This window comes from Melanostigma gelatinosum (genome assembly GCF_949748355.1).
Source record: "Melanostigma gelatinosum genome assembly, chromosome: 23".
NCBI lineage: Eukaryota > Metazoa > Chordata > Actinopteri > Perciformes > Zoarcidae > Melanostigma > Melanostigma gelatinosum.
In genome coordinates, this window is record NC_136656.1 from 12,315,869 (window position 1) to 12,327,226 (window position 11,358).

An 11,358-nucleotide genomic window follows, 5' to 3' on the forward strand; every position below is an offset into this window, starting at 1 on the left:
CGGTCCGCAGCAGAGCTGGGAGCTAACGTGGAAACACGGACATTTACCGTCTTCCGTTTTTTAAGTAACCGTGACAGCGGACCGGACAGCAGACGGCCCGTCGGTAGGAACGGGAGCGGTTAAAGGAAAACGTCGTATCCTCGAAAATAAACTTCAGGAATAAGACTCGCAGAATAAAAAGAAACCAGGATGCGTCACAGCTTGCAGCTGGTCGTGTTGAGCTGCCTCTTTCTAACGGTGGAATCCCAACAAGGTGAGGAAAGACGCATAGCGTTGTGTGTTACATTTTGGATTGTCTACTGCTTCCTCCACAAACATTCCAATTTTCCCATGGAATACGTCACGGTGTTTCCCAGTAGGCTACTGACGTCACGGCCGTCTGGTTATTCCCAGCTAAACCAAACATGTAAACGTAGGAGAGAAACGTGTTTTTAACGAAGTACAACTGGATGAATGTCTAATAAAAATGCATGGAAGTAAGATTAACACGAACGTGTGAGTATATCCTTCGACTGAAAATACTAAATCCTTACTTTGACTGATCCGTTGAAGTTCAGGACAACTCTGACTACATGCTGACTCATAAATCAAGCATTACTCTAGAATTCTGAGAATTCCCATCATCACCTTTTATACCTGGAAGAGCTTTAGGTGTTGTATTAGGCGGGGTTCACGGATCAAGAGGCGAATTAAAGGCACACTGAAATCATATGTTTCTGTTTTACATTTCTGTCTTTTCTCTTTGTACACCTCAGGCCCCATCTTACCACCACAAAACCTGTCCCTGGAATGGATTAGTGATTTTGACCCACAGTTGTCCTGGGCACCACCACCGCATTCAGTAGAAAACTGCAAATATGAGGTCCAAGCCAATAACAAATTCCCTTCAGACTCTCGAACAGATGTGAGTATGCATTTATTTCTTCATTAAGCAAAATGCAATTTTATTTACCGGTAATAGCCATGTTTGTTATTAAAGGTTTGTTGTCTGCAACACCTTTTAAATCTTCTTTGAGGATCCTGTAGCACCTGCACCAACAGTTACAGATATGTCAGTGTAAATGTACTACGTTCCACCACCGATTACATTCCTCAAATATATATATACTAGGGGTGTAACGGTTCACAAAACTCACGGTTGGGTTCGGTACGATACAGTGGAGCCACGGTTCGGTACGTTTCGGTTCAGTAGAAAACTATAAATGCCAGAGAAATATATTTATTCATTACAACTAACATCATGAAGTTATTCTTTGACTTTGAACAATGATGGAACTATACCTGAGTGACCCATCTTCTGGGGTGTCTTCTTAGCAACACATAAGCATGAAAAACAAAAACTGCTCCTTAATGTTATGTAGTATTGTTACTTACATCTTGCAAAAGAGATTTTTAATCTCAATGGGACTACCTGCTTAAATAAAGGTTTGTCAAACGTATTCCCTTCGTCATGCGTACCGAACCGTGAGCCTCGTACCGAACGGTTCAATACGAATACGCGTATCGTTACATGTGTATCATGACAATGTGCCAGAGCTCACTGTGTTTGAGACAATAGTCTCCTCGGCTCTCTGCTCTTAGATCGTATCAGACTGTGCATCCGCTTAACAACACAGCAGTGAAGTGGTGGGCTGCAGTGTTACTGATGGTTCGCTTGTTCACTCAGTTTTGTTCTGTTTCTCTGTTCTTGGTGGATTCAGGAGGTCTCAGGTCAATCCAAGCAGTGGTACTTTGTGATGAAAGGAGGATTTCTGGAAATGACGGTTAAAACCGTCTGCGGCGAAAATTGCAGTAAGCTGGTTAAGGTCAACGCCACCTACCCAGGTAGCTCAGTTTGCTCACCGCTGACTTGCGTTAACACCTGATTTTTGCTCTCAAATTTGGGATGCTTTTGAGTCGACGAAGAGATTTGTGTCTTTTTGCACCAAATATGGACCTGTGTATCCGTGGGTTTATTAAGATGCGTGTCTCATTTCCTCCCAGTGCTGGTGAGGGATTGGGAGTGCTACATCTACTCCGCCAGACAAGCCAACTGCTCCTGGGACGCAGCCAGCCACGCTCAAGATCTCAGGTTCTTTTATTGGTATGTCTGTTTATTTTCTTTACATTTTGTACTTACACAATCACTGGGGAGCAGTGCTGTACATCAAACCTTCACAATGTGTGTGAGGAAGCTGTATCGCATTATTTTCTGTTAGCGGTTTTCTCTCGGGGACCATTTGGGAGTAATAAGGTTCAACCGAGGCGGAATTCTTCGTCTTTTACGGTTAATCTGTTTTTTATCAGTCCAGGCCTCAGTTTAGGAATTGTATGTTGACTATGTGACGCTTATTTTTCATTAACCCATGCCATGTTTGGTAATGTCTCGGTAAATTAAGAGGGGAAGAGAGTAAAATCTATTTCCAGGAATCTATTTGTGTCAGTCCAATGCAACTGTAAATCATCCATCATTTTACATTTGGCCCGATCATAGCAAAGCATGTAGTCTCCAGGTTACTCAGCTTTCTTGTCATTGATCCACTACAAGGACAAAAACCAGGTTCCAGTCCCCTCATTCTTTGGTACTTGCTGTCTTTTCCCTTTACCAAAGTGTGGGGGCCGGCTCCTAATTAAGAAAAGTCCCTTTTTACTGAAGCTGTAGAGTCCTTGACTTAACGCAGACCTCATATCAGCAGATATTGTCAGCCTGAGACTCTTTAGGCCGTTTTGAGATGTCTGATTGAGGGTGAGTTTGAGTTCCATGCAAGAGCTGCAAGGGCTCTGTTTTATTATTTTGTTGAGTGGTTTATTGTCATCGAGACCAACGTTATTTTATTATAATTGAAGAATACTATTTTCCTCCTTGCTAAGGATGCCTTTTTTCACTGTGAAGGCACTTGTAGGATTCGTTTCTCCAAATAAATATGTCTGTATGATGTCGTTAAAAGCTGGTTCTCAAGTTTCTCCCCGATCGGCGGAAATCTGGGAAATTGGAACCAAATGGTTGGCAACCACAGAGGGAGGCCTCTGACTGGATCAGGGCCCAGGAGGTCTCTGTTAAGAACTTCACCCAGGGGCGAGTGTTGTCTGCCTGATGCCCGTTCTCGCCGGCTCGATAATTAAATAAACGGGGTAAAGTGTGCTCATGAGTGAGCTTTAGAGCGACTGGAAGGCTGATTTTGTTACCTCTGTCCCAAGCCAGGCTAGCTGTTTCCCATGGTTTTCAGTCTTTATGCTAAGCTAAGCTAGCCGTCCGCTGGCTGTGGCTTTATTTTTAACAGACAGACAGACATAAGAGAGGTATTGATCCTTTCCAGAATGTCAAACTATTCCTTTAACTTCACTGAACAGTGTTCTATATCTGTTGTTGTCCTCTTGGCTAGGTCTGAGTCGCATCATCTGGGAAGAATTTGCCTTATTTAAATGTTTGTAAATTGTATTAATTCATTTTTTTCTTCAATCAGTTCCTTCTTTGAGAGTAAATTACCTTTTTCTCTTATCTTTCCAAGGTTAACACATGAGACGTTCCAGAAGCCCCGTCCACGTTCCTTACTGGAGTGCTCATCGTACCGTTACAATGGTGACGTCAGGACTGGTTGTGACCTGAAGACCGACACACGCCACTCCATCATAGACGACTCCATCGACATCTTGTTTAATGGGACGCTGAACGACACGTTTGCCAGGAACACCTTTAAGATAGAGGACATTAAAGGTATGCAGCCAGCGGAATACCAGAACTCATTCAGTACCAAGAGCCCTGTGGAGGAAGCGTTCTGATGAAATACGTCGCACTTCCCCATTCGGTTCGAAGAGAAGTTGCTCTCTGTCCTTTCTTGGAAATGTTTCGCAGTTATCGCGGTGTAGACATGTGTGTGTGTGTGTGTGTGTGTGTGTGTGTGTGTCCATCTCTGTGTACAGTATGTTCTTGTGTAATGAATCCCAAACATACAACTTTAGACGACACCCAGCCCTTTTAAGGGAGAGAGACTTTTTCAAATGGCCTCAGTTGCTTTGCAGTATTTCATGATGTGTGACTAGATTGTAGTTATTATATCTCTGTAATGTTTGTCTCCATGCAGTGCGACCTCCTCCCCTTAACTGGACAGTCAATAAAACTACGGATCAGTTCCTTATTGAGTGGACCCCTCTTGACATTCAACTGCCTTGGATTTATATCGTTAATTACACTGAGTGTGGTAGACCAAAGGTAAGACACACAACAGCACGATATTTAGAATTCAATTGCAGCTTTGTTTTGTTTTTCTTATATGGCAATGTCAGTCAATCAACTCTTAGCTGGATTGAGACTCATTGTCCCCAGAGGATGAAGCTTCCTGACTTTGGTGATTCCCTGACTTGTTCACTAGCACCACCAGCAGGTTGCAACTCTCAGTAAAATATCTCCACAACTGTTAACGTCATGACATTTGGTTCATATCATGGTTCCCAGAGGATGAATCCTACCGACTGTTGTGTTTTGAGTGAAATGCCGTGACTGTTGGAAGGATTGTAATGCAATCTGGTAGACTATCATGATCCCCTCAGGATGAATTGGAATCAATTAGCTGCCCCCGACTTTTCATCAGGTCAAAAATACTCCGGTTTCTACCAAATAACTATGAAACTAAAGACGGCATCAGGCTCAGCTGTAGTTTTCTATCCTCATTTGTACCCTAAAACAACTTCAATCACGCTCTTGAATTAACACCACTTGAAATTGCCTGGAAAGTTCAAAGAAGGGGAAACCACTTAAATCTAAAATATAAATACCAGATAGATGGTTTTCAAAGGGAAATATTTCAAAGCTTGAAATTCAGTTTCATGTAAACCGTAAATTCACAATAAGCAGTTGCTTCTCAGATTATTGTGGCTGTAGTTCACCCCGAAATTCCACAGAATTGATTCACGTTGTCTGATTCAGTATTGAGTCGGAACAATGAGTCAACTCAATGGGTTGGTACTGTTGTGCCTTCATTTTCTTACAGAACAAAACGATTACTCCAGGAAATTCGTACTTGGAACTGAAAGCTGGCTGTCAGTACCGCATGACTATCAAAGCAAATACGACGAGAGGAGAGACACCGTGGAGTGACGAGAAGTATTTCGGTACGGTCAAGTACCATACATAAGTTCAAATTTGAGTTACTTTTAACTTTACTACACTGGATTTACATTGTAACCTTTAAAATACACTGCAGCTGTGTAGGTCACGCTCAGACCATCATAACGTTGCCGATGTTTTTGCAAGCAGATGCAGACACGGATCCTAATGCATGGCTGTACGCTGCCATTCTCATCCCATTGATGCTCGCTGGCCTGACTGCCCTGATGTTTGTGTGTTGCAGGAAGTATGTTAAAGTCTTCATCTTTTTGCTTTTGCGCCGATCGGTTTTAGTTGTTTGCCTCTGATGTTTAACTCTTTCTGTTCAGGAATAAGGAATATGTTTTCCCCAAAGTACCAGAACCCCGGGACCTCCTCAGCGATATTTCTAACAACAACAACAACGAGGTGACTAAGTCTGGGGTTAAAGCACAGTGGATAGGATAACAAAAGTAACGAATAGGTATCACCATGAAACTCCCCCAGTTGATTACTGATATTAACACAGTTATGTTTTGTATTACAACTTTTCTGAAATGTTATGTTTAAATATTCAAATTGATAGAATTCTGTTATTTATTTGTATTTATTTATTACTTCTTTTTCTCAGAGCACTGGTCACAAGCTGTACGTCCCGCCAGAGGAAGAGGACAGCTGTAAAATCACTCTGGTGGTTGATGCCCTCATCAACAGACTGGACATCTGACACATCATCTGCAGTGGCAACACCTTCAATCTGCAAGATCTCCCAAAAATTCTTGTTTCGCAATACTGGCTCAACACGAAAATGTGGAGATTTAACTGTTTAACTGATAAATCCAGGAGATTGATCGCTTGTAGGCTCGACCTACACGTCTTTAGGAAAAGCACACGGTCTGCACAGATTCCCCCGCAGCGCTGTGGCCTGATTGTTTGATGGCTGCCTGGACAAACGTCAGGGGAACACTTGTGCCCTCTTGCACAATCTGATAACGGAGGCCTTGTTACACGTTTCAGGGAGCTCTCCCTATAGGATCTCACTGATAGAGTTTACTGTGCTGGGTGCAGACAAGTTTTAAAATATGTCATAGAGTAAAGAGATTTTTTTAGCTTTGAGTTGTCTTTCTTTTAACCCTTTATGTGCCGCCTAAGACCACAGGACAGTAGTTGCACTTTGAAGCCCGCTGATCGACTCAAAGTCGTTGGTCTTGCTGGATCTGAGGTCTGAGATTTGTGTGTTTGTAGAGCTGATGAAACACTGATGTGTCAATGTTGGGAGAAATCTAAATGACTAATTAGGATGCGTTTAAATGATTCAAGAATGTTAGCATACATTTAACAGAAGCTCATCTCTGTAGTGTTTAAGGCCTGTGTCCTTGTGCGAACTTTCACTGACACCAGGCGTCTTCAGCAAATGTTTAATCGATTAAGAAGCAGTTGTCCTGAATAAGAATGATAACAAACGTGTAGAAAGCGTCAACACTTACGCAGGGCTGATTTGCGATCATGACTTACGAGAACAGTCAATAATGGTGTTGTACGAGCAAAAAGGTTGAATATTTTGTTGATGTGCCCAGACTGGCTTCTGGGTGCTACTTTTGAACTTTTGTAACTTTCATTTTATATCACTTCCTCTGATAAAACAAACACAACAGATCAGGCATTCAGTGCTGCTGATTTAAAGGAGCAGTTTGACATTTTAAGAAAGATGCTCATTCTTGCCAAGGGTTAGATGATACAATTGATGCCACGTTAACATCTATATGCTGAATATGTAGTTGGAGCTATCTTAGCCGACCTAAACCTACCTACTGTCACCTTTCAAGTTCACTTTAGGATTTAGAAACATTTGAATTGTCGAATTCACTTCATAATTAACAAGTTATATGTTGTCTTATTTATGTACTCTGTTTGAAAAAAAAAAATAATAATAATAATTGTAATTTTTTTCTGTCATGTGTCTTTTACATTTTCACCGTGGACCAATTTCTGAATACAACGTCACAGCAATCTAATGACGCAACAATAACGGTGATAAGAGTGGAATAAGAGTTTACAAGCAACATCATGGTGCTCACTGTGAGATTCAAAATAACTCCCAATATTGAACCCAATTTAGTAGGAAGAGGGTGGTGAGCAACTGAGTATCAAACATACACTGTGTCCTAAAGGTCATGTGTGAAATGGGAATACAGTTGGTCCTAAGGCTGTTCGCCCTGCAGACCATATTTGGGCAAGTAGACCTGGACATTCTGATATAATCAAACCTCCAGTATGAAACCAACCAATTTAAGGCCATCCAAGTCTTCTTTCAGATTAGTGGGATCACCAGAATGAAAAGCGAAACTGGTTTCTTAGAAAAATAAGACTAATGGTGATTCATTACCTACACCGACACAGTGTAGGAATTTCGAAACGAGGACGTGTCGAAATTCGCCTGGAAATTGCTTAATTTTGCAGAGCTTGTGGCTTGCCCCCCCCCCCCCCCCCCCCCCCAGAGCAATTGTACAATAGCATTTCTGAAAATGACGATGAAAGAGCTCGTGTCTGTTGCGTTGATGCCGTTACAGAGTTATTATTCAGGGTGCGTGTTGCTTCGCGTGATTAACAGGATGGGTGGACCGGCAGACTCACAAACCTTGACCTTGACAAGTGCACAAAGACAGCGAAGATGACAAGAAATGAATTACGGTGTCACGCTGTGGTGGAGGGCGGGGGCAGAATTGGTTATCTGATGCAATCGTGGTGTAACCTCTTATTCTACAGCACTGTTGCAATATAACGCACCTCCACTGGGTGCACCTCCATGTGAGAGTGAGTGATGAGTCCAAGACTATCAAGTGTAGAATGTCCACTAATTGAATCCCTTTACATGTTTTCACTTAGCTATATTTGTTTGGGATATCATGCATCCGCTCTTATTGCAGTACCAATTAGAAACACGTTCCCTTTCTCTGTGAATTGGTTCAAAATGTCTTGTTTCGCCTTTTGTTTCTAAATCTGTCAAATCGCCGACAAATCGCCCAATAAATATAATATTTCAATGTGAAAACGAGGGACACAAAGCTCGGATAGGCACCATTTTGGCTTTGTTCATTTGTTCAGGCTTTTTATTTTAGCGACGAGCGTTAAACCAGCATGGATTAAACAAGATACCCGGTGGCGCAGTTTCAAAATTAAAGCCCCAGAGGCCTTAACTTTTTTTTTTTATTAAAACAAATGTTGTGTTCACACCTTTCTCAATTGTTTATTTATCTGTACACACTTCTTTCATATTTAAGATAAAGCTGTACTTGTTTATGTATTTCATAACAATGTTGCAATGTTAACTCGTAGATATTTACTTTTTGTAAGTACAGTTCTTGTTTTTATTTCATCGTTGCTTTTGGCAATTTAGACGCATGTTTCCCATGCCAATGAAGCCCCTTTGAATTGAATTGAATTGAGCTGAAATAGCGTCTACGATGAGGTGACTTTTATTTTTTCAAATACGAGCTGTAGACTTCCTGTTTCACGCAGGCTAACCTGACTCATCTCAGAGCAACTTCCCACCTCAGACGGAGCAACAGCGCCCTCTGGTGGTCGGGCCCGGCAGAGCCAACATGTCGGCCCAGACTGGTCCTGATGCTGCGAGGATGCAGAGAGCAGCGATTTGAGAGGGTGTATGTATGTAAAGCGTGCCAGGCCCGGTTTATCCTGGCGCAGTCTCTGTGGCGCAATGGAATAGCGCGCTGGACTTCTAATCCAGAGGCTCCGGGTTCGAGTCCCGGCAGAGATGAGTCACTCTGTGTGCCACACGGCAGACCTGCGGTCATTTTTGTCCGTTGGAACAGGTGATGATGTTTTGGTTGCAGATTATTATGCTGTAATAGTCGTTCCTCACTATCTGAGCAATAATGTGGCTTGTAGTGAACAGATAAGCACACGGACCCATCCTCCTTATTCTTCCATGCATGCGAAGTCAAATCTTTTGTTCTCTTTTGGTAAATTTACACTAGCTGTGAAAAAATCGAGAGTATATATTTAGTCCATTTTTAATTCGGTGTACTCATATGAGCCTGCTTGTTTTCTTGACTGATACCACTGTCTTACTGGGGCACATATACGTGTTATCTTTATTTGTATTACAGGCTACATTTGATTTTACCTGGCTTTAAAATAAAAAAGAATATTGTTTTATCTTTATTCAAATTTTTGGGCTCGATTTCTACAGAAAAAGGAGTTATAACATGTTAAAGGGAGTAACATGGCTAACGAGTTAAAATGATCTTGTTCAAAAACCTTGGAATTTGACAGTGTGCATTTTCAGTAGCCTGTGGCAATTATCACAATTACAATTATAGTATTGGAATTAAACTTCACACACACACACAAAAATAGATTACAAAACATTATAGACGACACTATATTTTCCCCGAGCTATCCGTGAACCATTCACAACACGTCCACATTTGAATTATTACTTTTAGTCATTTTCTGCATTTGTAGCCCCTCCGGCGGGCTTTTGTCAGGCAGTAAAGGTGGACACAAACCAAAATATTCTGGGATCAAAAAAGGTGAATATATCTGGTGTGTGCGCATGCGCATATATATTTGGAACAGTGTTCCAGTTGCGCTTGGGGCACATGCAGGGGTCGTGCTTGGTCGACGACGCGAGGGGGCGCTCCAGTACCGGCGTAAGCTCCACTGGACTGAGACGGGAGGAAACCGGCTCACTGTGCAGACCAGTGACGGCTACGGTCTCGCGCAGAACCATCACCAAAATCTGTAGCCTACATTATGTGACAGGAATGAGGACACGGTCCTTTTATTCATCATGTGTTTGGGCAGTTGCTTCACAGTGACATCATTGCCTTTTCCCTCTAAATAATATTATTCTAGGGAGGAATAGTGTCCGTGAATACCAGCACAGTACTTCTGGCCTCCTATAACTTCTATAATCATCTCCTTCTAATATTAATTTGACCTTAAAGCTCCGTGTGACATCATGATACTATGACATGCTCAGTTATGTTCAGTAACAGCTGACCTCATTCATGCTACCTTCTGATGTATGATATCTCTATATATTTATATTTTAAGTGTGACATCTGCATCACTCTTCAATAAAAATGATTTTAAAAAACGAGGTGGCTACAGATGTGGAGGTAAGTTACGGTGTCTAGAATGACATCATCACCTAATGAAACACTGTGAACAACAGAACTCGCAGTCCCGACCACAGCAAATGTGTCAAAAAGGATTATGCCCCCCTAAACTGGGTTATTTCTCTTTTTTTCCGTCATGTATTTTTTTGCCGGTGTTGGCCTGTGCAGGATCCAGAGGGAGAGAAAAAAGGGGGCAGTGCTGTGGTGCTGCTGACGTGAGAGAGAGAGAGAGAGAGAGAGAGAGAGAGAGAGAGAGAGAGAGAGAGAGAGAGAGACACAGAGCGAGAGAGAGCGAGAGAGAGAGAGAGGAATGCCCCGTTAATGAGAATATGACGTCTAGTCATAGAGATTACAGCGAGGACAAAACCGGAAGTAGAGTGTTGTCGCATTGTCTGAACTTTTATATTATTCTGATTTGTCAGGGAATGTCAAAAATGTTTTTGAACTTTCTTATTGTTTAAAAATAATACCTTGTCGATGTACATTCTTATATTTATAGGTCTTAAATTAGATTATTATGATTTGGGGATATATATTTTCCCAGTATAATAATAATTATTGAATTATAAAAATGATTTTGCAAACTTTCCCACCATACTTTTAGATGAATAAAAGTGCATTCTCTAAATATAAGAGTTACCAGCTATGAATCCCTCAATGTTTCCTAAAATAAATCTTAAAATAAAGACAATTATTAGAAGAGTTTTGGGGTTACAGGAGGCTACAGCGTGCACATAGTCATGCTTATACTTCTGAAGAAAATGGTTTCAGGACAAAAACTCTGCAGGGTTTATTTAGAAGGAAAAGCTTTTTATTTTTAGGAAAAAAAAGCATTCTATATGACAGTGGCACGTAGAAGAGGAGTCACCTTGTATGTAGAGGGTTGTATAGGACTATGCAGTACATGGAACATCAAACACAATACACCCTGTGAATATGATCTAGAACAAAAATATCATGTGTTTATTATATGAATACTACTTGTATTGATAGTTTGTTCTGTTATTATTGACTGATTACAATTCCTCAAATTTCACCAGCAACCGTCTTGTTCAAGAGGGATTTTATTTTGAAGAGAATGACCGACAGTTTCCGGTGTCACCGCTGCTAGCTTACCGCGTCCGCGTAGAGTAGAAAACGGACTGTCGC

General features: G+C 41.5%; 1 protein-coding gene across 1 annotated transcript; it reads left to right on the forward strand.

The window, feature by feature from the left end:
- Positions 1-4: 4 nt before the first annotated feature.
- il13ra1 (interleukin 13 receptor, alpha 1) lies at positions 5-6,173 on the forward strand. The gene is made up of 10 exons (XM_079295659.1): positions 5-253; positions 756-904; positions 1,701-1,824; positions 1,984-2,083; positions 3,489-3,694; positions 4,062-4,189; positions 4,968-5,088; positions 5,234-5,330; positions 5,413-5,491; positions 5,694-6,173. Exons 1-10 carry the CDS (start codon positions 190-192, stop codon positions 5,787-5,789), a joined length of 1,164 nt encoding a protein of 387 aa, XP_079151785.1. The 5' UTR covers positions 5-189; the 3' UTR covers positions 5,790-6,173.
- Positions 6,174-11,358: the final 5,185 nt, after the last annotated feature.

Excerpts from the sequence above, each read along its gene's own strand:
- il13ra1 (XM_079295659.1), top strand. The coding sequence starts at position 190 with ATGCGTCACAGCTTGCAGCTGGTCGTGTTGAGCTGCCTCTTTCTAACG. Across the intron at positions 4,190-4,967 it reads CTGAGTGTGGTAGACCAAAG|AACAAAACGATTACTCCAGG; the intron begins GTAAGACACACA and ends ATTTTCTTACAG. Across the intron at positions 5,492-5,693 it reads CTAACAACAACAACAACGAG|AGCACTGGTCACAAGCTGTA; the intron begins GTGACTAAGTCT and ends TCTTTTTCTCAG.